The sequence below is a fragment of the Panicum virgatum genome, chromosome 2K, assembly GCF_016808335.1.
Source record: "Panicum virgatum strain AP13 chromosome 2K, P.virgatum_v5, whole genome shotgun sequence".
NCBI classification, from domain to species: Eukaryota; Viridiplantae; Streptophyta; class Magnoliopsida; order Poales; family Poaceae; genus Panicum; species Panicum virgatum.
The window spans coordinates 66,915,803-66,938,326 of NC_053137.1; the positions used below are offsets into that span (position 1 = coordinate 66,915,803).

General features: G+C 53.2%; 5 protein-coding genes across 9 annotated transcripts; 1 reads left to right on the forward strand and 4 right to left on the reverse strand.

Moving 5' to 3' along the window:
* Positions 1 to 3,247: 3,247 nt before the first annotated feature.
* On the forward strand, positions 3,248 to 6,753 carry LOC120694783 (tubby-like F-box protein 6). Its single transcript, XM_039978051.1, has 6 exons — positions 3,248 to 3,949; positions 4,602 to 4,689; positions 4,782 to 4,911; positions 5,046 to 5,231; positions 5,799 to 6,279; positions 6,366 to 6,753. The coding sequence occupies exons 1-5, from the start codon at positions 3,617 to 3,619 to the stop codon at positions 6,271 to 6,273; spliced, it is 1,212 nt and encodes a 403-aa protein (XP_039833985.1). The 5' UTR covers positions 3,248 to 3,616; the 3' UTR covers positions 6,274 to 6,279; positions 6,366 to 6,753.
* Positions 6,754 to 7,839: 1,086 nt separating this feature from the next.
* LOC120694784 (inactive beta-amylase 9-like) lies at positions 7,840 to 9,967 on the reverse strand. Its single transcript, XM_039978052.1, has 2 exons — positions 8,955 to 9,967; positions 7,840 to 8,870 (listed from the first exon to the last, which is right to left on the reverse strand). The coding sequence occupies exons 1-2, from the start codon at positions 9,648 to 9,650 to the stop codon at positions 7,998 to 8,000; spliced, it is 1,569 nt and encodes a 522-aa protein (XP_039833986.1). The 5' UTR covers positions 9,651 to 9,967; the 3' UTR covers positions 7,840 to 7,997.
* A 291-nt stretch (positions 9,968 to 10,258) lies between these two features.
* Positions 10,259 to 13,908, reverse strand: LOC120694785 (zinc finger protein CONSTANS-LIKE 13-like). 4 transcript variants are annotated; one of them, XM_039978055.1, is made up of 5 exons: positions 11,793 to 13,908; positions 11,644 to 11,707; positions 11,495 to 11,604; positions 10,787 to 11,100; positions 10,259 to 10,699 (listed from the first exon to the last, which is right to left on the reverse strand). In XM_039978055.1, the coding sequence occupies exons 1-5, from the start codon at positions 12,294 to 12,296 to the stop codon at positions 10,606 to 10,608; spliced, it is 1,086 nt and encodes a 361-aa protein (XP_039833989.1). In that variant the 5' UTR covers positions 12,297 to 13,908; the 3' UTR covers positions 10,259 to 10,605. The 4 variants fall into 4 exon arrangements, with proteins under 4 accessions (XP_039833989.1, XP_039833990.1, XP_039833987.1 ...); XM_039978056.1 differs by having other exon boundaries at positions 10,787 to 11,097; positions 11,793 to 13,899; XM_039978053.1 differs by having other exon boundaries at positions 11,495 to 11,707; positions 11,793 to 13,894.
* A 731-nt stretch (positions 13,909 to 14,639) lies between these two features.
* LOC120694786 lies at positions 14,640 to 16,576 on the reverse strand. 2 transcript variants are annotated; one of them, XR_005683654.1, is made up of 3 exons: positions 16,109 to 16,570; positions 14,995 to 15,858; positions 14,640 to 14,902 (listed from the first exon to the last, which is right to left on the reverse strand). XR_005683654.1 is itself a non-coding variant. In XM_039978057.1 (2 exons), the coding sequence occupies exons 1-2, from the start codon at positions 16,486 to 16,488 to the stop codon at positions 15,204 to 15,206; spliced, it is 1,035 nt and encodes a 344-aa protein (XP_039833991.1). In that variant the 5' UTR covers positions 16,489 to 16,576; the 3' UTR covers positions 14,640 to 15,203. The 2 variants fall into 2 exon arrangements, 1 of the variants encoding a protein (XP_039833991.1); XM_039978057.1 differs by having other exon boundaries at positions 14,640 to 15,858; positions 16,109 to 16,576.
* A 1,022-nt stretch (positions 16,577 to 17,598) lies between these two features.
* LOC120694787 (F-box protein At3g07870-like) lies at positions 17,599 to 19,093 on the reverse strand. Its single transcript, XM_039978058.1, has 2 exons — positions 18,004 to 19,093; positions 17,599 to 17,835 (listed from the first exon to the last, which is right to left on the reverse strand). The coding sequence occupies exons 1-2, from the start codon at positions 19,006 to 19,008 to the stop codon at positions 17,809 to 17,811; spliced, it is 1,032 nt and encodes a 343-aa protein (XP_039833992.1). The 5' UTR covers positions 19,009 to 19,093; the 3' UTR covers positions 17,599 to 17,808.
* Between the last annotated feature and the right edge of the window lie 3,431 nt (positions 19,094 to 22,524).

Here is a 22,524-nt window from a genome sequence, read left to right on the forward strand (position 1 = left end):
TCGTCGGGGGCAGGGGGTCGCTAGTAGCCACCGCGCCTACAGCCACCAGTGCCGAAGCGACATAGGTGTTCGCCACGTCCACACGCGGCCGGTGCACAGGGGTGGGTGGACGGGTTGGAGGTGGCACGGGACAGCCGATGTGGTCTTCATCCGTCGGCGCAGCAGGGGAGCACCCGTGGTGGGCGCTCGTGTCGTCCGTCGCAGCGGTGCCCGACACGGGGAATCCTCCAGGGAGTCCCACCGGAGATGCATGCATGCATACCGGGAAGCATGCCTCGTTAACCGTCGCAGGACTGAGTCCTGCCGGTGAAGTGCATGCGCCGCCCAATGGGCGCGGTGAGAGGGAAGCTTCAGCGCTCATGGGGTCGTCAACTCTTGCGGCCCAGGCGTCCCTTGCTGCCAGAACGTTGAGGACAAACTCCTCTGCCATATCGACCGGAAGCGGCTTGACAACCTTAGCACGGGTTCTGGCAGGGGATAGGGTGGCATCGGGTGTAACACCCACTTCAGGCACAGCAGGAGCACGCCGCGAGGTCATGTTCAGTGGCCCGTGAAGTGGTCTTGTCGTCGACTTGGTGGTCGCAGCCAAGGAAGGAAAGTCCTTATGCTTGTCAAACCCGGCCGTCAGGTGGGCAGCATACCGCTTCGGGATCGTGGACTCTGACCGTTGGGAGACGGTCCCACCAGTGGTCGTAACGCAGCGCGACCAGTCTGTGGAGTGGCCCGCCGAACCTCCGCCGCCGGCGCGGCCGCCGCCGCCGCGGTGGCCATTGGCGCGTCGGCTATCACGACGAGGGAAGGCGTTGACACGAGGACTGCGAGCCGAACCCTGTTGAAAGCCAGAGGAGCGGTTCGGGTTGCCATCCGGACCACTGTCGCCGTCATCGGAGTGAGAGGGCTCACCGGACGAGGAGGGGGTTCGCGAGCCGAAGTCGAAGATGGCGCGGAGGTGGAAGTCCACTGGGTATTGTAGAACCCGCTTCTGCCGCAGGTATGGTGTGACATTGGCGAGGAGATGTTGGTTGATCGGGTCAGAGTGGATCACCTGGATCTCCGGCTCTGCGATGAGAAGGGTTTTGGCCGCTGGGATAGACGCTGGGTCCTTCGTCCAGGCCGACACCTTGAAAGTGGACATGTCCGATTTGCTGGCCGTCGCCTCGTCCTGGCGTTCGATCCAGCACTGAGGGGCGAGCAACTTGCTTGCGGTGTCGAGATCCCAGGCATGAGCCGGAATGCCATCAACCTCAATTTCAACCTTGTAGAACAACATATCTTGCTCAGCGTTCACCAACCTCATCCATGGCCTCAGGGAGAGGAACGTGGAGGCGAGGGGAATGGGGCTGGCAGCAAGGATACGGTCCCGCACAAGCTGTGTAGAGCAGAGAACTAGGAAGCTGCCATGATGGTAGAACTTGACGGAGAGATCCCCCTCGGCGACGCTAGTGTAGCCCACAATGAAACGCAGTACGTCGAGGTAACCAACAGCCTCGGTGATGTTACTGACCTGCCCAATGAGAGCGAGTCGCAGGCGAGCTTCTTCGGCCGCGATCGCCTCGCTGCGGTCAATGTAGCAGCACTCCGGTTCCGGCTGTGGGGAGTCACAAGCCGGACCCGTCGAGGCTGCATGAGCGGCGACGGCGGTCGCTAAAGGCGGCGGGGAAGGAGTACTACCCAGGGCGTCAGAGGCGATTGGTGTGGGCGGACCGTTGTTCAACACACGGACGAAGCATCGCCGTGGAGTTTGCCAAGAGCCGGTGGCCGCCTCCTGGGAGTGCTGCCGCCGTGGCATGTGGCAATCACGGGCAAGGTGGCGGAAACCATGGCAACGCAGGCAGCACCTAGGCAGCCGGCAGGTGGCGACCCGATGGTTGTAAGACAGGCAGTTCAGGCATCTGTCCACCAACTCGGGAAGGAGACGGGAAGCAGGGACACTGGTTCCACGAGCATCACGACGAAGTCGCAGGCGCGCGGAGCGGGGGAGCACCTCTTGGAACCCATCCGCATCAACCCGGGGCCGGCGACGGCCGCCGTCGGTCGATGCAGGGGGGTGGTGAACAACCGGCTGGTCAGCAGCGCGAAGAGGAGGTGCTCTGCGGCGGCGCACACGACGAGACGGGCGTCGGCGCTTGTGTCGTTCCGATGCCAGACCTGGGGGCGGTGCAGTCACTGCCGGCTGCGAAACCACAGGCGCGGGGATAGAAGAGCTGCGGCAGACAGCATCCCGATAGCTTGTAGGGCGCGGGGGAGGAGATGGAGTGAAGTCGTAGTCTACCATCTCCTCGTCGCTCTCCTCGGCCCAACGCACCGCCTTGGGGCGGCCGGAGGAGGATTCCCATGGGTAGAAGGGGCGAGCGGCTGCGGAGAGTGGAGAGGACGCCGGCGGCGGGCAACGGGCTTCGCCAGATGAGGCCGGAGCAGCGCCCGTGGAGCTGGGGGAGGGGGTGACCATCGCTGACGGTAGGCGCGGGAGGGCAGGGGTCCGGCGGGAGGGTGGCCGTCAGGCAGGGTGGGTGGCCGTCGGTGCCAAAGTGGCCGCCGGCGGTGCAGTGGCCGCCGGGACCGGAGTGGTCACCGGCGGGGTTGGGAGCCTTCTCGGCTAGAGAGAGAAACTAGGGCGCAGAATGAACATGCATATATCAGTATATCACACATGCAAATGCAAGTATTTCCTCCTTTCCAAGCAATGACGGCGACATCTCCCTACTACCCTGGTAGGCTCATCATAATAACTCTGGATCCAGATGGGATAGCTGAGTGTTGCAAGTGCAGTGGGTTAGCTCATATCTTGGTGTTGCAAGTGCAATGCTTTATGTGATATTGGAACAGTAGCAAATTTTCTTTAAAAAAAAGCAGGAGGAAAAGTTTCCACTTCACCATCTATTCCAAACTACTCCAACAAAGATTGTCTTACTCATGTCCGTCAGCTTTTTATAATTCTGAAAGAGAGGAGGAAGAAAGAGATGAGCGTCTTTACTTTTGACTGGTCGATCAGAGCTCAGAAAGAATTTCAGTCAGAAACTCAGAAAGGAGCGTCAGAGTGCTGTAGAATTTCATATCCCATTGCTGCAACGTGGAGGGCACAGTCCCATGTGGGAGAGTAGATTCTTGCTATCCTTTCACACGTATTGACGCGGTTGAGATCGATAAAGAGTGTGCTAGGTTTTCATCTACACCTACAGGCTACTGTGGCCTACTACTATTCCCTTTGTTCCTCACCCAGCTTCCTTCCCTCCTCGGCAGGTAATCACCCCAAACCCCATGGCCACGGAAGGCTCCACATCCTGTGTCTCTGTCCACCACAAGGACAAAGTCACATCCCCACAATTCCCTCTCAGGCTCTCAGCTCACAAGCCCCATCCCCACATCCATATCGACACAACACAGGAAGCTTCCCATCTGTCCGTTCCCCACCACCTGCAGTCTGAACTCTGAAGATTACTCATGGCCTAGATGCTGTCACGATTCATAAAGACCCCGCCTTCACGGATCATCCTTGCTACATCCGAAAGCGCGTGATATTTTGTGGAATTGGGCTTGGAAATTGCATCTTATATAGGAGAGTTCTTGGCCCTTGGGGGATTGGTTCTGCGTTCTGGCGAGGAGGACGCGAAAGGCGATGCCTTTCAGCAGCATGATCCAGGAGATGAAGGGCGAGATCGGCGCAATCTCGCGACGCGGCTTGCTGCGGTCGCGGTCGCACAGAACGGGCCGCGTCCAGCGAGTGGAGCCGGACGAGGCGGCGATGCGGGAGAGCTCCTGGGCGCACGTCCCCCCGGAGCTCCTGCGGGTGGTGCTGGCGAAGGTCGAGGCGGTGGAGGCGCGGTGGCCGGGACGCGGGGCCGTCGTGGCGTGCGCCGGCGTCTGCCGGGACTGGAGGGGCGCCGTGAAGGAGATCGTGCGCGCGCCGGAGGCGTCTGGGAGGCTTACCTTCCCCATCTCTCTCAAGCAGGTACGGTTGGTTTATCCACGAATTGTGAATCTCTGTTCGGTGATCATGCATGCTGAAGAATATTGCTGAAAGCGCTACAGTTTCGTTCATGTCTAATCGCTGTTCTGCATCAAAATTCTCTGTATCACCGGAATTTTCACCTAGAATAGTAATAGATGGTGATGGTGCCTTAGTCCACATTGCATCCATCATTTTCTTGAAGTTGTAAGGGTCAATCCTCCATGTCCACGTTGCGTGTGCGGCGCAAAGGTAGTGTGCCTTCGTTGTCACTGCAAGATATCAAACAAAAATCCCATTCCTGGTACCTTCCTGGTCATATTTGTTTAAATTTCAGTTCTGGGGTACTAGGAAATTGTAGACAAATAGATTAGGAAGGCCGAGATTTTATTCTGATACCAAAGGAAGTCAGATTAGTGGACAATTATTGATGAGTTGTTTGTTGGGTCAATTCCAAGAAGATTAGTATCAGGTATACAAATTCAAAATGTTACTTCACCGTGATAGTTGACTTGTTATTACAGTTGGCTGTGTAGAAAATGGGACAGATTCTTATTGCCATTGTAATAAGAGAAGTGACTTTTGATTTGAAAATTTCATTGCCTTTAGAATTTTGCTCATAGATTTAATTTCACCTTTAATTTGTAACCTGCAGCCTGGCCCAAGGGATGCCCCTCTTAAATGTTTCATTAGGAGGAACCGGGCTACTCAGTCATATTTTCTGTGCATTGGAGTCACTGATGGTATGTATGGTCATTCCTCCCATGTATCCTCTTGGGCATGTACAGTGTGGATGTGCTCCTTGTTGATGGAACAAATGTTTTTTGTTATGTAGCATTAGCTGATGATGGGAAATTCCTACTTGCTGCACGTAAATACCGAAGGCCGTCATGCACTGAATACCTGATTTCACTTGACGCACGTGATACGTCAAAGGGGAATGGTACTTATATTGGCAAGTTAAGGTGAGGCTTCAAGAAACAGATGTTGGTGTATGAAAGCTATGACTTGCTCCACTTTTTTCTCAATGCTGTGCATGAGAATAGAGGAAGTGATATGACAGAGATCTCAGAGTAACACATTCTTCTCTGTTAAACAGATCAAACTTCTTGGGCACAAAATTTACTGTCTATGATGCCCATCCACCTTGTGCCGGAGCTGTGGCTTCGAAGGGTCCATCTGCGCACGTGATCGGTTCAGCCCAAGTTTCTCCCATGAAGCCTCTGCCTGCTGGGAATTATCCAGTTTCTCACATTTCTTACGAAGTGAATGTATTGGGTTCTAGGTATGGCAAAACCTTGTGATAGAACTTCTATTCTGCCAATGTTAGATTCATGTTTCTTTCCAAGACAATGTTCAACTATGAGTTGACCATCATGTGAATCTATTTTTATTTCTGTTATTTATAATTTCAATGGGAAACTGGGAGTAATACAGCACCATCAGAAAGTTTGTTTGGCCCTAATGGTCATAGTTGCATCCCTGTTTATACCTGCTAACTGAATTCGCTGATAGCAATCTTATTCTAGAGAATTGCTGTTACTAGCCAGTGAGCTAATATAAAACTGTAAGAAATGTCCGTGCTAACTCATTAAAATAATCAGATTCATATACATAGTGGAACAGTTGTACTTCAGGGACCTGTGCATCTTACTTGAAGGAACATGTTGCTCAGTAGTGATTCAACCTTAGTACATACCTAATTATATAGAATCTAAATCCATGTTTTTTTTGGGGGGCGGGGTTGTTTGGGGGGGGGGGGGGGGGTACTTGGCCTGCTGACTGCTACTTTTTCATATGGGAGCTGAAAAGTTTGTCTGACTATCCTTTGGCGTACTCCAATCATTTGCAGGGGGCCAAGAAAGATGAACTGTGTTATGGATTCTATCCATGTATCAGCGATTAAAGAAGGAGGGACTGCTCCCACGCAGACTGAATTTCCATCCATTAACTCCACCTCATTCGCATCAGTTCCATTCTTTGGATCGAAATCAGGCCGACTGGATAGTTCAGGTGCTCAATTAACCACTCAGAATGAAAGTAAGGTGTCGCTGAAGAACAAGTCCCCGAGGTGGCATGAACAGCTTCAGTGCTGGTGCCTCAATTTCCATGGACGGGTGATGGTTGCGTCCGTAAAGAACTTCCAGCTGGTGGCTTCAAATGAGAGTGCTCCAACTCCAAGTAACCAGGAGGAGGATGACGTTATACTCCAGTTTGGCAAGATAGGGAAGGACCTATTCACCATGGACTACCGCTATCCCATATCTGCATTTCAGGCATTTGCCATCTGCCTGAGCAGCTTTGACACCAAAATTGGTTGTGAATGAATTAAGGTATGACATTCAATCTAAGGTTTTAGCTGGGTGTTTATGACGTGTACCAACAATTTATCTTTGTAAGTGGTCTTCATCACCTGCAGGTGTTGGGCATATCGATAATCACAGAAAGTCGAATGAAAGACAGCAAGGACAATCCTTACTAGTTAAGTTTCAAGATGGCGAGTTTGGTGAATGGTGGTGATTGATAGAGCTGGATACTTCTATTCTATAATGTCGTGATATAAATAGCAATATAGCTTTAGTGGGTTTTGTAAGTGTTGGGAAGTCTGAACGACTGAACACCAGAGTGTCCTCTAGTATTTCGCTTTCGATTCAGCGTTTAAGTTCAGACTAAAATGGAGAGGTCATATATTCATATTTGCATCTATGTATGCAACCTGCTATTTCAAATGACCATTCTGAGATGCCAGAAGGCTCGCAGCCGAATATATTGATGACAAGGGTTCAAAAGATGCTCCCTTTTTTTTTCTCACAGTTTCTTCTAAAAACTTGTAGTGGTGTTGTTCCGTCTAAAAAAAGGTAATGTTGTTTGACTGTAGTAGTACGCTTGTGCAGAGTCGATGAACAGGGACGATTTTTTTTTTTTTTTGAAAGCAAGATAGACCAGCCGAGCAAACCCTGGGTCCTCCATTCCATCGTCACGAGCTGCATAGCCTGCTGATGAGTAGTAGCTTATCGAAAGCTTCTGAAATCGTGGCAATGTCTCCATGTTCAGAAATACCCGTGTTACGGTTATCGGGTAATTGGACCACAAGTGCTCTCTGCCGTAGGATCGGTAGTTCTTGCCGCCGCCGGCCGCTTCCTTATGAGGTCGCCGACGAGCTCCGTCCGCCGGAACCGCGGCCCGCCAGAGCTCGGGCTGGGGGTCGAGCGAGGAAGAAGAAACGAGCCCCTGCGTGATCCCCTCACGTCAATCTTGTCCGCTCAAATCTGATCCTACGGCAGCGGGACACTCGGGGTGGACGGTATTTCATTTACCATCCACCCCCGGGCCGCTGCGTCCCCGGAGCGCCGCCGCGTTCCGGCCACTCCCAGCCTTCTCCCCTCTTGTTCACCGTACCTGGGGCCCTCCGTGATCCCGCCGGTGAACCAGGCTGCACGGTGAGACATCCCAGACCGCGACCGGCCATGGCGCCTGTTCTCGGCGGACGAGAGCGCCGAGGAAAGGCCAAGGCCACAACACCGCGCCGCGCGACGCATATGTCCCCCGAACGGCGCGCCGCCGCGTTCCGGTCATTCCCAGCCTTCTCCCCTCTTGTTCACATTACCTGGGGCCTCCGTGCGCCAGCCGGTGAACCACGCCGCACGGCGTGCCATGGAGCCTGTTCTACGCCGGCGAGAGCGCCGAGGAGAAGCAAAGGGCCCCAGAAGCGCCACTGCCGGACGATCTTCAGATCTTAGTCTTGCACATCTGAAAATTTTTGTTGTGCGCTTCCTTGCATTCCTCAATCTGATTGTTCCTATCCTTTGTCAGAGAGATAGTAATCTGAACTTGTAAAGTGAAAGGGAGGGGTATTTTCTCATACTTCTTAATTATTGCTTTTCAAAAAAAAAGGGGGTCACATCCCATGTTGAGCTCAACAATACATACATATAACCAATGACAGATCGAAAACCTCAATGAAAATACAAAAAGCATCATCATCATACATACATACATACATACATACTCGGATCATCTGCCTTGTGAGCTAATAATAAATACTCGTACGTCAAGCCTCCGTTGCGGCCATGGCGCGGTCCTCGTCGTCGGCGGGCCAGGGCCCGTCGTCCTCGTCCCACTCGCCGCACACGACGCTGCGCACGAACTCCATGAACTGCGGGAAGTGGTCCGGCGAGAAGAACTCGGCGCCCATGCGCTGGTAGGTGAAGTGGCAGGGGCGCATGAACTCGGCGGTGAGGATGTTGCTCCGGATGCGGGAGAAGCTGCTGGTGTGCGTCATGACGAGCGACGCGTTCTCGCCGGCGATGCGCGCGCCGTGCCGGCGGCACGCGTTCTTGATCTGCACCAGCAGCTGGTCGGGGCTGGACCCGGTGCTGTGGTGCTGCTTGTTCATGCACACGTCCATGCCCGGCACCACCATCGTGCACCCGTGCCGCGCGAACATCTTGGCCACGGGGCTGTAGCCGTTCTTCTTGCCGCTCTTGTAGAACCCCGCCGCCGCCTCCGCCGGCCGCGACTGCGCCCCGTGCCACCAGTGCATGAAGGGGATCTTGGCCGACAGCTCCACCGGCTTGCCGGCGAACACGGCGCTGGCCATGCCCAGGACGCGGTCGCCGTGGCCCACCAGCTGCCCGGCGTACCACGACAGGAAGAAGTCGCCGTAGGGGGTCTCCCACGAGCCGCCGCGCTCCCGGAAGAAGCCGCACGAGTCCGGCGACTCGTGGTAGCGCGGCGCGTCGTGCGGCCCCGACAGGCCCCACATGGCGTTCCCCGCCTCCTCGGCCTCCCGCCGCAGCTGCGCCAGCATGTACTTGTCGTAGCACTGGAACTCGCCCACCCCGGTGAACTTGCGGGCGTCGCTGCCCGGCGGGTACGACGGGTAACGGAGCACGCCGTGCACGCCCAGCCCAACCGTCACGTCCTGCCAGCCATGGATGATCGATGGAGTGAGCAATTAAGCACTAGGAATGCAATGGTGGTACAAGATCTTGAATTGAATTTTTACGGTGATGGTGGAGTCGTCGAAGAAGTCCTCGAACGCGGCGGCGAAGCCGCGGAAGAAGGCCTCGTAGAGCTGGAGCGGGGACCTGCCGCGGAGCACGGGGAGCTCGTCGATGGCGAAGGAGAGGCAGCCCTCGTGGCGCGCCCCGGAGCGGTCGGTGAAGAAGATGTCGGGGTCGTCGGCGGCGACGCCGCTCACCCACGCGGGCAGCGTGGGGACGCCGCCGCCGGGCGTGCCGTGGGCGCGGAGCGACACGCGGAGGCTGAGGCCCTCGGCGCGCACCATGTCCGCGACGGCCAGGTACCCGGCCCAGGAGAAGCGGTCCGGGGACTCGGGCTGCGCCACCGACCAGAACACCGGCAGCTCCACGCCGTCCGCGCCCAGCAGCCTGACGGCGCGTATCCCGGCCGCGACGGCCGCCGCGCTGTTGACCGTGGCGCCGTCCGTGACCGAGTCGATGGGCAGGCCCACGAACAGCCTCGCCGGGGCAAAGTCCTCCACCTCGTGGTTCTGGTTGTTGTGGTCGCCGCCGCCGAAGAACCGGCCGAGCCCGGCGGCCCTGAGATCCCTGCAGCCGCCACCTTGTTGCCTCCCCCGTCGGAACACGACCCTGTTCGGCGCCCCGCGTCCGTCCTGCCGGCGCCACCCCGACGCCGGTGCGGCCGCGTGCTGCAGCAGCATCATCGTCGCCGTCTCCATGGCGATCAGGTCAAGCGGCAGCGCTCGCCGTCAGATGATCGGGCGGTGTGTCGAAGGGGAATGTCTGTTCGTGCACGAGTGGAAACTGACGGGAAAGCGTTCACGCTTGTTGGTCGGTGCCTCGGTGGCCGGCTCTCGGTTGCGTCGCTTCCCCGGCGAGGATTTGATTTATGGGTAGGGGAAAAGGGCAAGGGGAGGGGTGGCCACACGCGCGTTGGCAGCCGCCGCGGAACTCGGCCGCGGTGATTTGCCTTGTTCGGCCGGCGAATCTCGAGGCGCGCGGACCGCGGCTCCGGTGGCCGACGATTCAGGGCGCCTTTCTTTCGTAGCTGGGGGCGGGCGCTATTTGCATGACCCACAACAGCACGGGCCAAAAGATAATGTTCCAAACACAAAATTAAATGTTCTTAGAAACTTGTTTCGAAATATATCTATCTATTGCGCGTCTTCCTCTGGGATGGAAGAAGGCCCCTCATATTTGTTGTTTTTAATATATTTTCACTTATCAATATTTTATAAGAAATGCTGACTCAACTTTTTTTTAACTAATATCTTATCCCAATATTTTTATTGATTCAGCTTTGCTTTAATAAGAGAAACTTGGGGAATTTGTTGGGCTAACATTTTTATTGATTTGATATTTATATTTCAAATAACTATAATGCATTTTTTTAGTAAGGTCGCTCATCGCTGCTTAGCCAAATAGTAGTGGTGCGTCGCCAGGAAATTAAACAAAACCTCGTGACGAACTAAGAAACAACATGGTGGTGGTTGATTATTTCTGATGGCAAGTCGCGCAACGGAGCATCATCGTCTTGCATGTATGGCAGCTGCCACACAACGCACTCGGCCACTGCCCACACGGATTCTCCGCCGCGCCCTGCCCATCCTAGCTGCCGAGCTCACCGTCGGTCGATCGCCCATTCGCCTCGCCGCCAAGCATCCATCGATCCCATCAGGCCTCGCCGGACTTGGCGAAGCGGCCCTTGATCCGAAGCCGGCCGTCGGCGCGGGCCTTGCGCGACTCGTACCGGATCTGCTTGTCGAACCTGCGACGCGAGGCGACATCAGAACATGCGTGCGGCAATCTTCGATCGGCGTGTGACAGTGACAACAGTTTCTGATCTGTGGCTCACCTCCTGTTCTTCCGCTTCTCCTTGTAGCGCGAGATCACCGTGCCGCGGTCGGGGTAGGCCACGTCGTAGCCGCCCTTCTTCGCCGGCGCCGGCGAGGCCTGCTGCGGGGCCGCTTCTGGGGCGTCTCGCTTGCTGCTGCCGCTGTCCTTGCCGACGTCGACGCTGCTGCCGAGGGTCACGCTGGTGCAGATCTCTGACATATCCACGAACGAGGACAGCAGGCACGGCTCGGCCAACGAGCTCGCCGGCGCCGGCGCTTGCTGGCGCGCCTCCCTGCACGCGCCGTCGCCGTCGGTCGCGACCCACGCTTCCTGCTGTGACCAGATGAGGGTGACATTGGAGAATAAATTACGATGGACATGTGACATGTCTAGCAACTACTGAAACGTGAAAAAATATCCTTGCTAGTTGCTTGCAACACTGTACTGCTGTACTAAGAGGGACGCAACGCAATTAATTCGGTGGCACCACAATCCACAACTCGTACATTCCTCAGTGGTCACCGTATATGGGATCGTGCATGTTTACTTGCTTGGAAATTAGGTGCCTTGTTTCTTGTGTTTCTATTTAACTTCAACAAGTGGTTGCTGCCTATAAAAACCTTCACTGGTGATTTTAATTTTAGATCCTATCGGATTAATTTGGTTTCAAATCACCGTAAGTACAGTCAAGTAGTAGATGCAAAAAAGTGGCTGGAGTGGTTCAAACCTCGCAAGAAGGCACGGCCATGCTTGCTGCCTCATGGCAAGCATCGTTGTCAAAAGCCCCGAAATCGCCGTACTCTGACGAAGCCCACGAAGGCAGCTGCTCACCGTCGGCTGGCTCCGCCTCCGAGAAAGCCATCGCCGCCGTCTCGGACTTGGCGAGCTCCCCCAGCTGCCGGATTACCTCTTCAGTCAGCTTCCCGCCGGAGCTCGGGTTCTTGCACATCAGTCATCAGAGAGGAGTGAGGAAATTCCTTTTTCCGGACAGGGAACTGTAGTAGCTGTTCCAGCAGATTTGCAACCTTTGGGGAGGATGGCGTGAGGAGCGGCTGGAGGCCATGGCAGGAGGTGGTGGGCACGATCACGTCCTCCAGGCGCAGCACCTGGGGCTCCTCCCAGGCGGGCCACCACCCGTCCCCGTGCCCGGCCGCCTTCTCGCACCCGCCGACGCCGAGGATCGCGGCGAGCTCCGCGATGGAGGGGCACCCGGCGTAGCCTTCCACCGCGCTACGGTCGTGGAGCGGCCGCGGGTCGCCGTCGCGCTGGCGCTCCTCCTCGAAGTCGCAGTTGGCGCAGAGGAAGCCGGCGGCGCCGCGGCGGAACGCGGCCGCGGCGGCACGGCACGCGGCGCAGAGCGGCGCCCGGGCGTGGCGGCTGGACACCGTGTTGGCGCCGTGGACGTAGCGGTCGCACGGCAGGCAGAGCCTGGCGGAGTCGGCCCGGCAGTACACCACCGCCGGCAGGCCTGCGCAGAAGTCGCACGCCGGCGGCGGCATCGCCTTGTCGGCGGCGCCCGCGACGGACATGGCTTTCAGCCGCGAGACCGTGCCGAGAGCGCGAGTGCTCGGCACGAGAGCAGCGTGGGCGCTCCCATGGCGGTTTTAGAGGAGGAAGGCAAGTGAGATTTGCAGCGGAGGGTACAAGGATTGATGGCGCGAAAGCGAGAGGTGACGAGGGGAGCGAGCGAGAGAGACACCCCCTAGGCGCCCGGGAAGATGGTTGAGGCGTAGAGCTCACACTCCCTCTTCACTACCTCACATGACTTTGTCAGCCGTGTGAACCGAGGCCGATATAGGTCGTTGTCTTGCGAAACAACAATCAACAGCGAGGAGGGCATATGTCTCTCCATCGCGAAAAAGTTCATCTCAGGAAAGAAAATTTCAAATTTTGTTCTAACAAGGTTGGAATTACCACTTGATTTTGGTGCATTGGTGTCATTGCCCTTGCCATGTGAGGGTGGCAAGTGGATTGAACCGGTGATGGCAAGTCATGACCAGATACAAGTAGCCCAACAGTCGGTACACGCTTGAGGCCGAAGCATCAGAATTGGGCAAAGGAAGCACCTGGCACTGAACATGTGTGTGTAACTGAATCCGCAGGCTGAAGGACAAATGTCAGGACGCAGGGGTCAGCAAGAAAGTCTGACGCATGGAGCCAGTGGTACGGTACTGGCCAGCCCCACGATACTGAAACAAAACCAGAAATTGATAGGTTGGACCAGGCACTACAGAATCTCAATAAATCGTAACAGAAATCCAGCGAACCCATATGGGTCATCAAGGAAAAGTCATATGCCTATGATCTGTGCCGAAATGACGGATGATCCTCCCAAAACGGACAGGTCATTTTCAGGTTTGCCATAGCTCTCCGGGATACAAATTATCTGGTACTGTAATTGTTATTACAGGACTGGAGTTCTATGGCACAGAAGGGCATGAATTCTAGAGGACAAATTTAGCACGCATGTTACCAACATTGCAGCTTAGGGACCATGGTAAACTGCATGTTAGTTATCAGATAGATAAACAGGGTCATGAATCCAGTGATGCACACAGGTCGTCTGAGGGTTATGCCAGACATGGATACATGAAAGATCATCATCATAGGCTGATAGGACATGTCTCAAATCATATGGAATATCTAAATGAGAAATACATGAAGCAAGAACGCTTCAGTTTCAGCATGTGAATAATCTAAAAATAAAAGCATGCATGTTGCTATAAAACTTTAGCTGAAAATGCTAATGATAACTGAATGATAGCTGAGCATCACTCCATAATCTATAGATATAGTGATAAAACAACAGTACGAACTGCTCAGCCTAGAAGTAATTCACAATTTCTCATTAACCTCTGGCACCAACACAAGTTAAACAGGTAGTTGTGCATATGAACCTCCAACTACCAGCACGGAAAGTCGGAAGCTAAGTAGTTGGCATGGAGCACAACAACTTTATTTTTCAAGTCAACGCTACAAGAGAAAATAATTTGATAAAACACTAGTTATATGGTGAATAGGGATACACTGTAAGTTGACAAAGGCACACAAATATTCACCATAATAACACTGTATCATAACAAAGTATCTTGTCAGCAGGGACCACCGTAAAATGCAAAAATACGATAACAAGTCTTATCCTTGCCACAAATCATTAAACCTTGCCTGGTGATACAATTCTATTTTGACCGTAGTAGGGAGCTTTCAGATAAAAATAATTCTGGCAAAAATTCACAGTACATCCAATAATTGGTCCTAACTAAAGCTAACACATTAAACCAACACCCCCCAAATGGACATGAGTTCTAGATAGGGTGTCAAGAGAGATAGGAAACAATTTGGTCCTCATGTAAGCAGCTTTGTACTTTGGGTACTATGGTATGTCAAAATTTGTCAATGGAAAGATAAGCAGAGTCATATCCTGTTATACACATAAGCAATACATTATAGGTCATCATCATAAGCTGACAGAACATGTCTCAAATCATATGGAATATCCACATGAGAAAAACGTGGTGCACTAAGCTGAGCCGATGGAGAATCTAAACAAGACTACAAGAGCATACTGGTAAAAGAATTTAGCTGCAAACACGAAGGAAAATTGAATAACAGCTGAACATCACCCCACACATAATGATATGATAAGAACACTGGTGGTCCAACCACATTAAAATCATTTGTACCAAAGGGAAAGTAGGCATAAATCTGATGTGCAAACACAAACGATGCTATTGAAATATATTGATAACTCACATGAAAAACCCGTAGCACCAGGAAAACTAAGGTGTTTGACACGTACTCAAACTATCCTAATTCTGAGATGTAAACAAGCCATATTTCGATACTTTTAGTCACCAAACCAAGAGAAACAATTGGGTAAAAACACTACTTATATAATGAACAGGTATATTACACTGTAAATTGACAAAAATCACATGCTGGCAACTAGTCAACAACATACAGCAGCATAACAAAGTGTCTCTTCAATGAATGCAAAGAATAAGATAAACAGAGTTATCCTTGTCACAGCTTACTAAACTCTGCGTGCTGATAAGATTCTATTTTGATCACAGGAGGCAGCCTTCAGAGTAACAGGTATGTATCACACGACTTTGACATCAGCTACCCGCCTACCCTATAAGGCCATAGTAACAGAAACATTACTAAAGTTACAGTACATCCAATAATGGGTGCTAATTAAAGCTATAGCCTTCATCCACCACTCACCTAATGTAACTTGGAAGACTCACTGAAGCACTGGAGTGTCTCTTAATCATGAATTTTGGCGCATATGCTTGATTAGGTACCAAGCGAACATCAATATCGATCTGAAGTCAAGTCCCAGTAGTGTACAAATAGTACAAGCATGACTGGATCGGTGCTCAAAACCACCAAAACTGCACCACAGAAACCAAACCACTTTCTACCATCAAGATCTAAACTTTTGGCCGGCGGAATTCAAACCAGATCTCATAGTGGTTAAATAACAAGCTATCATGAGTGTGCTTCCCCACATATTCAAGGCCCAAATTTGCAAGCCGCCGTGTGCACTCATCACCACCCAGTCTTGAGCAAAACTTAATGTTATGCGATACAAAAATCCGGCCTCTCTGCGGTCTCAGCTTCCCTGCAAGCCTCTCAAGCCCAGTCCAAACAAGCTTATCTGGAATATGGAGGAACACAGCACTTGCATAAATGAGATCATACATAACCGTATCCCCAAACTTGCTGAAGTCCATATCCTCCCCTCTCACAATCATCGGCCGCTTATACAGCAGCCCCTGCGCTGGCAGTTCATACCGGAGAGCAGCCATGAGAGACAACTCATCCCTTTCCAGGCAATGGAACCTCCCAGCATCAAGATACCGAATAAAATGCAGACCAACACGAAGTGTTCCACACCCAATTTCAAGGACCTGGTCTGTGGGCGTGAGTGTAGAGGCATTAGCAAGGAACTCAAAGACGTCCCGCCCACCGGCCCATGGTTCACCATAGTTGCTGTGGTGCTCTTCCACAAGGAGCTCTCCGGGGCACGGCAGTGCAGTGTGGTTGCTTGCCTCTTCGTCCGGATAGTGAGAGATCCCGTGGTGCCTACAGCGAAATTGCAATACAAAAATGTAAAGACGACTAAATTGATCGTAGCATAACATGCTCAATGTTTTTGTTTAGGGTCAACGGGGGGCGGGGGGATCCCCCACCTGATTTTTTTTTTGCATCAACTGTAGCCCCTAAACGGGCATGATAAACAAGCATGGTCAATGCGAAATCCATCAGTCAATGTGCAGTGGGAAAGAATTAAAATGCGGGGATCTGAAACCAATAGTGACCTTGGGATTTGTACCTGTTGATGTCGAAGAGCTGCTGCTCGCGAGTGCGGGGATTGATGCCCTTGCGCAGGCGGTGCCAGGAGTCGTGGGAGGCCGCGGTGCCGCCGGTGAGGAGGGAGTTGGACGCGAGCTGAGCCTTGAGCCAGGCGACGTCCGCAGGGGAGGTGGTGACGGGCGCGGGGGAGGCCGTGGTGGTGGTCGTCGTGACGGTGGTGGTGGTGTGAGTGGAGGGGGGCGAGCAGGTGCAGAGGTGCGCGGAGGTGGGCGCGGAGGACGGGGAGAGCGAGGGGAGGATGAGGAAGACGAGCAGCGCGGCGGAGGATAGCAGCAGCAGCAGCGCCGGCACGGTGAGCAGCCGCAGCCGCGCCGCGGAGGCGCTCGACGGCAGCGCCATCGGCGGCGGAATGGATCGCAAGATTGGGGATCTCGTCTCGGGCGCTGCTGTTGCCTTGGTCTGGTTCCACCACGGCCACCGACCCAGAATGATGGGGCTATTTGCAAAATTCGCATCGTGATTAATAATCGCGATCCATAGGGAATTTACAGTTATACACTGTAGATACTGAATCCAGTAATTTTATATTTAAATCCTTAATTAGGATCGCGATCCAAATCAGAGGCCGAATGTAAATTTTTATGTCGCGATCCGGATTAAGGGGTAAATAAAGTGTAAATTGATGAGTATAGTCACACCGGGAGATGAGTATAGTCACCGACAGAAATGTGCATGTGCATGTGCATGTGCATGAGCGATCCCCTTTTGTATCTAGGCCCCGGTTGTGTATCTGATGCAGCAGAGCAGACATGGTTGGATTTTTGGTTGGCGAACCTAGTTGCTCTTGCTCCTTCAGTGGCAGGTTATCGTCAGTTCGTCACAGATGGCCAAGCAATCGGAACCATGGGAATATGCAGAGATACAAACAACGTCTAAGCCCCTGTTTAGTTGGTGAAAAATTGCTGATTTCGATACTATAGCACATTTCGTTATTACTTGATAAATAATGTCTAATCATATACTAATTAGATTTAAAAGATTCTCGTGCTAATCAATTAAACTACAGTGTAATTAGTTGTTTTTTCAACTACATTTAATGCTCCATATATGTGTCCGAACATTCTATGGGTACTGTAGAAATTTTTTTGGGAACTAAACACGGCCTAAGATTCAAGAATGGATCACAAAAGAACTGCATATTTCTGGCAATGTCAGATCTTCAGAACTCTCTGAATTTCGGTAATAGATGTGCTCTTCAGACACGAGTGTAGGTACTAGTCTGATTGATTTTTCTGGAGGGCAGCATCAGTATCATCTGAGCAGGAATGCCTGTTTGCATCTTGGTCAAAGGAAAAGCTTATCTGAAACAAAATCCATGAAGAGTCCTATGCGCGATGAATAGCAGGATAACACTGAACCAAAAACGAAAGATGCTCATATGATCTTTGGCTTTTCGCTAGAAAAAGAAACCAGACGATTCTAGTTGCAACATCTTAAGCAAACACTGAATGAAATGAAATACGAAAGTGTGACGCCTGCACTAGGCTATTTATGCTGCACTTGATCTCACATGATTTTTCAGGTACAATGATAAACATCCAATGCAAATTGCCACGTCTTTTTAAAGGAAACAAAAGTTGCAATATGCTCAAGGAAGTGACAATAATATCAATTACACATATCCAGGATAGCACTGCACTAACAACACCCAGTAATTACTTAGCTCCAAGAATGGATCAACGGGAAGTCGTCGGAATTCGGCGCGGAGAAGCACGGGTGTTGCACAAGGCTCCCCTTGAACACATGCATCGACACGAACACCCTGTTCTTCCGCTGCACCGCCGAGTCGACCGTCCTCAAAGTCTTCTTCATCCTCGTGCTGTAGACTACTAACGCGTCGTTGTTGCCGACAATGACGTTGCCTTCCTCGTCGCCCGCCACGGCCACAGACTGCATACCCCAATGATTACGCGGCCTCCCTTGGCTGCCATGTTTCCACGGTGCGAGGGCCCGGTAGCGGTGCGCCCACCTCTCGCCGACGTAGTCCTCGAGGAACCACAAGTCGACGAGCTTCTCCTCCCCAAAGTCGGCCACCGCGAGCAGCCCCTCCATCTCGAACAGCTTCACCATCCTGGGCGCCCTCGACTTGGGCCCGGCAATTTGGAGGAACGTCTCCGACACGGTGTTGAAAGCCATGATCCTCGATTCGCCGCCGGCGCAGAGCCACAGCGGCGGCCAGTGCAAGTTGCCGTGGAGAGGCACGGGTATCGCCGCCGTCGTGAGCAGGGGGCGTACAAATTCGTTGATGAGATCCGGGTCGGGGTTCGCTTCCAGGTGCCGGGGCCCGGCGGCGCCGGTGGAGACGATGTACCAGACGCGGCGCGTGAGGCTGCAGCAGAGGATCCGGAACTCGCCGGACGGCTGGTGGAAGTAGAAGCCGTACTCCGGGTCGCGGTCCCGGCAGTAGTCGTCGGGCAGGCGCGGCAGCTCGGCCCACCGCCGCGCGACGGGGTTGCAGAGGAGGTAGAGCCCCGCGGCCTTCCTGAAGAGCAGCACGCCGGCGCACGAGGCGAGCAGGCGGCCGCAGTGCGCGGGGATGGTCGCGGGGTAGCGGACGAGGCGCCGGCGGTCGTCCTCGGGGGAGGCGACCGGGAGCGCTTCCAGCGCGGTGTCCTCCTCGGAGCCGAAGCCGCCGGGCAGGCCGCGAGCCCATGGTGCCGAGGGCAGGTACGCGTGCGCGAGGATCGAGACCGGCTGGTGGCGGCGCGCGCGCTCGGCGAGGAAGTGCGGGGAGGTGGTGATGCGGCGCCAGGCCCTGCAGACGGCGCCGGAGCGGAGGATGTACTTGGACGGCAGGCGGAGGAGGATGTCGGCGATGGCGTCCTCGGGAAGCCGGCGGAGCGGCGTCGTGTCCTCCATCCCCGCCGCCGCCGCCGCCGCCGCTTCGATTCAGATGCGTGCGGGTGACTAGGGTTTGGTGTCCGGGTCAAGCACGGCTTGATGATTTTTTTTGGTTTTTTTATTCTTGCCATTACAATTTTTCGACTTTGGAAGAATACCATTACAATTCAACTATTTTGAAACTTGTCATTACAATTCTTCACTTCTTTGAATCGTGCCATTTTATACGTCTTTGATGCCATTGGACCCACTTGCAGACAAACGTATTTCCGTATGACCCAAAATACCCCTGCAGCTTCTCTACCTTCAACTCACTGACGTGTGGGACCCACACGTCAGCTTTTTCTTCAACCTCCTTCCTCCTCTCTCCACCAGACCACCGTTCTCGTTCACCGGGAGCGGGCTCGCGGCGGCGGGGACCAAGAGCGGGGTCGGCGCTGCTGTCCGGGATGCGGCTGACGACGCGGAGCGTGCTCCCGCTGTGGGGGCAGGGCGAGCCTGCGGTTCAATTGGGGCCTGCGCGTGCCGCCGGAGCTCCTCGCGGACGGCGGCGGCAGCCGCAGCAGCAAGGGCGCGCGCGCCCGTCAACAAGATGCCGCTGCTGGTCATGAGCAAGCTCTCCATCGAGCAGTCCCCGCGCGCCGACGTGGGCAGCAGGAACCCCTCCCCGCTGTGCGTGGACGCGCCGGACGGCCCGGGAGACGGCGAGGCGGCGGCGTTCTCGCTGGTGAGGCGGCAGCTGGAGTCGTTGAACGTGGACAACATGCTGTTGCGCCGCGCCGTGGAGGACCTCCACGCCGAGATCCGGAGCGGCAGCAGGAGGAGCACGCCCGCGGCTGTCGCCGGCGCCAGAGGCGAGGGTAGGGTGGCGGCGACCGCGCCGCCGCCGCAGCCTTACCACGCGTTCCCCGCGAAGCCGGACCGCCCCGGGGTGCCGCGAGGGAACCCGCGCCCGAGAAGGCGGCCGCGCGCGGACGACGTGGGCGAGGAGCTCAAGAAGGCATTGGAGGCCGCGCCGGACGAGGATGAGGAGGAGGACGTCGAAGGGGAGGCTCTGCAGCTGGGCGCAAGCGTCGAAATACCCGGCGACGGCAGGGGGAGGTGAGCAGCGCGTGGTGGTCTGGTGGAGAGAGGAGGAAGGAGGTTGAAGAAGAAGATGACGTGTGGGTCCCACACGTCAGTGAGTTGAAGGTAGAGAAGCTGCAGGGGTATTTTGGGTCATACGGAAATACGTTTGTCTGCAAGTGGGTCCAAGGGCATCAAAGACGTATAAAATGGCACGATTCAAAGAAGTGAAGAATTGTAATGGCAAGTTTCAAAATAGGTGAATTGTAATGGCATTCTTCCAAAGTCGAAAAATTGTAATGGTAAGAATAAAAAAACCCTTTTTTTTTTAGGAACAGCACGGCTTGATGATCTGAACTTCACTTGGTTTTAGCTGGGCCGAATAGCCAACGGTTTCCTTCTCAACGGGCCGTCTTGCAGAGAACTACAGTACGATCAATGGGCTGCAATTTTTAAGGCCCAGTTTACGTTCTGTACGGCAGAGAACTAGACAGGCCCACGTGGCAGTGGCCCCATGGGCACAGAAGTTTAGTTCAACTGTTCAAGGCCTGACTTGCTAGGAGAGAATGGAATACCCACTTTTAGCACTAGAAAAGGTTGATTGGACCTGGGTGACTGCATGGATCCTATTTAGCAAGTCAAAATTAAAGGGACACCAAACCCTGCTATGGGAATCTAGGACATCTGAATACCACTTCTTTCGGTTTCGGCAGTTGCAGCACGGCAACTACTACTCCATGATGCAAATCCTGCAACCAACCTTGCACCTACACACACCACTGAACCCAACCAGTGATTGAGTTTTCTGTATCCATCCATTGTAACCAACAACAGTTAGCCTGGCAGATCCCTTTCGTTGCAGCAGTTGGCCTGAAAGATGTGGATCCGCGAGGATCTAAAGATGTGGACGACCAGAAGGTGGCCAGAAAACTAGCACCGTTTTGGTGCAAATGGAGGGTGCAGTGTCAGAGACACACGAGGAGGAGCAAGAACATGGAGTATGCGTGTGAGTGGGACCAGCATGTCAGTCGGTTACTGCGCTGCATGCCTCAGTCCAGTTCAGTTGACTCCTTGCCAGTTTGGCTGAAGGTGGCACAGAATATACCCGGGGAGAAAGTGACACGAGAGGAGACGAACAGCCCCTTCACTCAGACGAGTTGATGATTCGCCATTTAGCTTCTTAATAATCAAATTTCGCTGTCAATACAATACACGTGTCATGAAAATTTTAATACTCTTCATGATACCACCAGTGGAATCATCATCCATCGTTTGCGTTTACAACCTTTTTACATGTAAAAATTGATCTCTGCAATTTGATGAATTTCTTACAAATATAAAAGCTGCCGTTAAATCTCTATGAGCCCGCTTAGTTACCAAAAATTTTCACCTCCCCTTTGAACACATGTATGAAGCACTAAATATAATTAAATAACAAAACTAATTACACAGTTTGGATGTACACGACGAGACGAATCTTTTGAGCCTAATTAATGCATGATTAGTCATAAGTGCTACAATAACCCACATGTGCTAATGATGCGGTCAAAGGCCTCAAAAGATTCGTCTCGCGGTTTCCAAGTGAGTTCTGAAATTAATTTTTTAATTAGTGTCTGAAAAACTCTTCCGACATCTGGTTGTTTGACATATAAAACTTTTCGTTTTTGGAACTATATGTTGGGAACAGATCACTGGCAACTGCGTCTAGTACTAGGCCGCTCCATGGATTCAGGCTCCGTGTAGTGTGTACTACCTCCTCCGGCAACGGTTTGCAGTAACTCCAAGAGGTGGCGCTGTACGGCCGGGTAGAAGATGCACAGCCTGCCCCCGGCCGTAAGCGTAAGGTAAGGCTGGCTCCGTGCTCCAATGGACGAGCTGCTGGTATGCGGCGCAGACATGTTGACACAGTGAGGTGGGATTACTTGCAGGAAGTGCTCGAACAGTTTGATTTTGGACAGAGATGGAGGTCCTGGATTACAACTTTGCTGGGAACTTCGAACTCATCAGTTCTTTTGAATGGATCAAGGGGGAATTTTTTCAGCCACAGGACAGGCCTCAGACGGAGCGACCCACTTTCACCAATGCTGTTTATTTTAGCCATAGAGCCACTACAAATTATGCTGTTAAAGGCCACTGAGCAAGGGATGCTGACACCAATTTGCAACAGAAAAGCTAAGTTCAGAATAAGTCTGTTTGCAGATGATGTAGCGATTTTTCTCAACCCAGTGCAGCAGGAGGTAGAGGTGGTGAAGAACATTCTGAATTCATTTGCCAGTGCCTCAGGGCTCATCACTAATACAGTTAAAAGTGCTGCTTATCCGGTGAAGTGTGAGGGACTTGATCTGCAACATATTATGGAACCTTTTAAGTGCCCAGTAAAATCTTTCCCGTGCACATACTTAGGCCTACCTTTACATGTCAAGCAAGTCCGGCGAGTCGACATCCAACCGTTGATAGATAAAGTGGGAA

Coding starts and splice junctions, on each gene's coding strand:
- LOC120694783 (XM_039978051.1), top strand. CDS start 3,617: ATGCCTTTCAGCAGCATGATCCAGGAGATGAAGGGCGAGATCGGCGCA. Junction 4,912..5,045: donor ACTTATATTGGCAAGTTAAG/GTGAGGCTTCAA, acceptor TCTGTTAAACAG/ATCAAACTTCTTGGGCACAA. Junction 5,232..5,798: donor GTGAATGTATTGGGTTCTAG/GTATGGCAAAAC, acceptor AATCATTTGCAG/GGGGCCAAGAAAGATGAACT.
- LOC120694784 (XM_039978052.1), bottom strand. CDS start 9,650: ATGGAGACGGCGACGATGATGCTGCTGCAGCACGCGGCCGCACCGGCG. Junction 8,871..8,954: donor TCGACGACTCCACCATCACC/GTAAAAATTCAA, acceptor CATGGCTGGCAG/GACGTGACGGTTGGGCTGGG.
- LOC120694785 (XM_039978053.1), bottom strand. CDS start 12,296: ATGTCCGTCGCGGGCGCCGCCGACAAGGCGATGCCGCCGCCGGCGTGC. Junction 11,708..11,792: donor TCACGCCATCCTCCCCAAAG/GTTGCAAATCTG, acceptor CTGATGTGCAAG/AACCCGAGCTCCGGCGGGAA. Junction 11,101..11,494: donor TGGCCGTGCCTTCTTGCGAG/GTTTGAACCACT, acceptor ATCTGGTCACAG/CAGGAAGCGTGGGTCGCGAC.
- LOC120694786 (XM_039978057.1), bottom strand. CDS start 16,488: ATGGCGCTGCCGTCGAGCGCCTCCGCGGCGCGGCTGCGGCTGCTCACC. Junction 15,859..16,108: donor CAGCTCTTCGACATCAACAG/GTACAAATCCCA, acceptor ATTTCGCTGTAG/GCACCACGGGATCTCTCACT.
- LOC120694787 (XM_039978058.1), bottom strand. CDS start 19,008: ATGGAGGACACGACGCCGCTCCGCCGGCTTCCCGAGGACGCCATCGCC. Junction 17,836..18,003: donor GCGACGAGGAAGGCAACGTC/ATTGTCGGCAAC, acceptor AATTCCGACGAC/TTCCCGTTGATCCATTCTTG.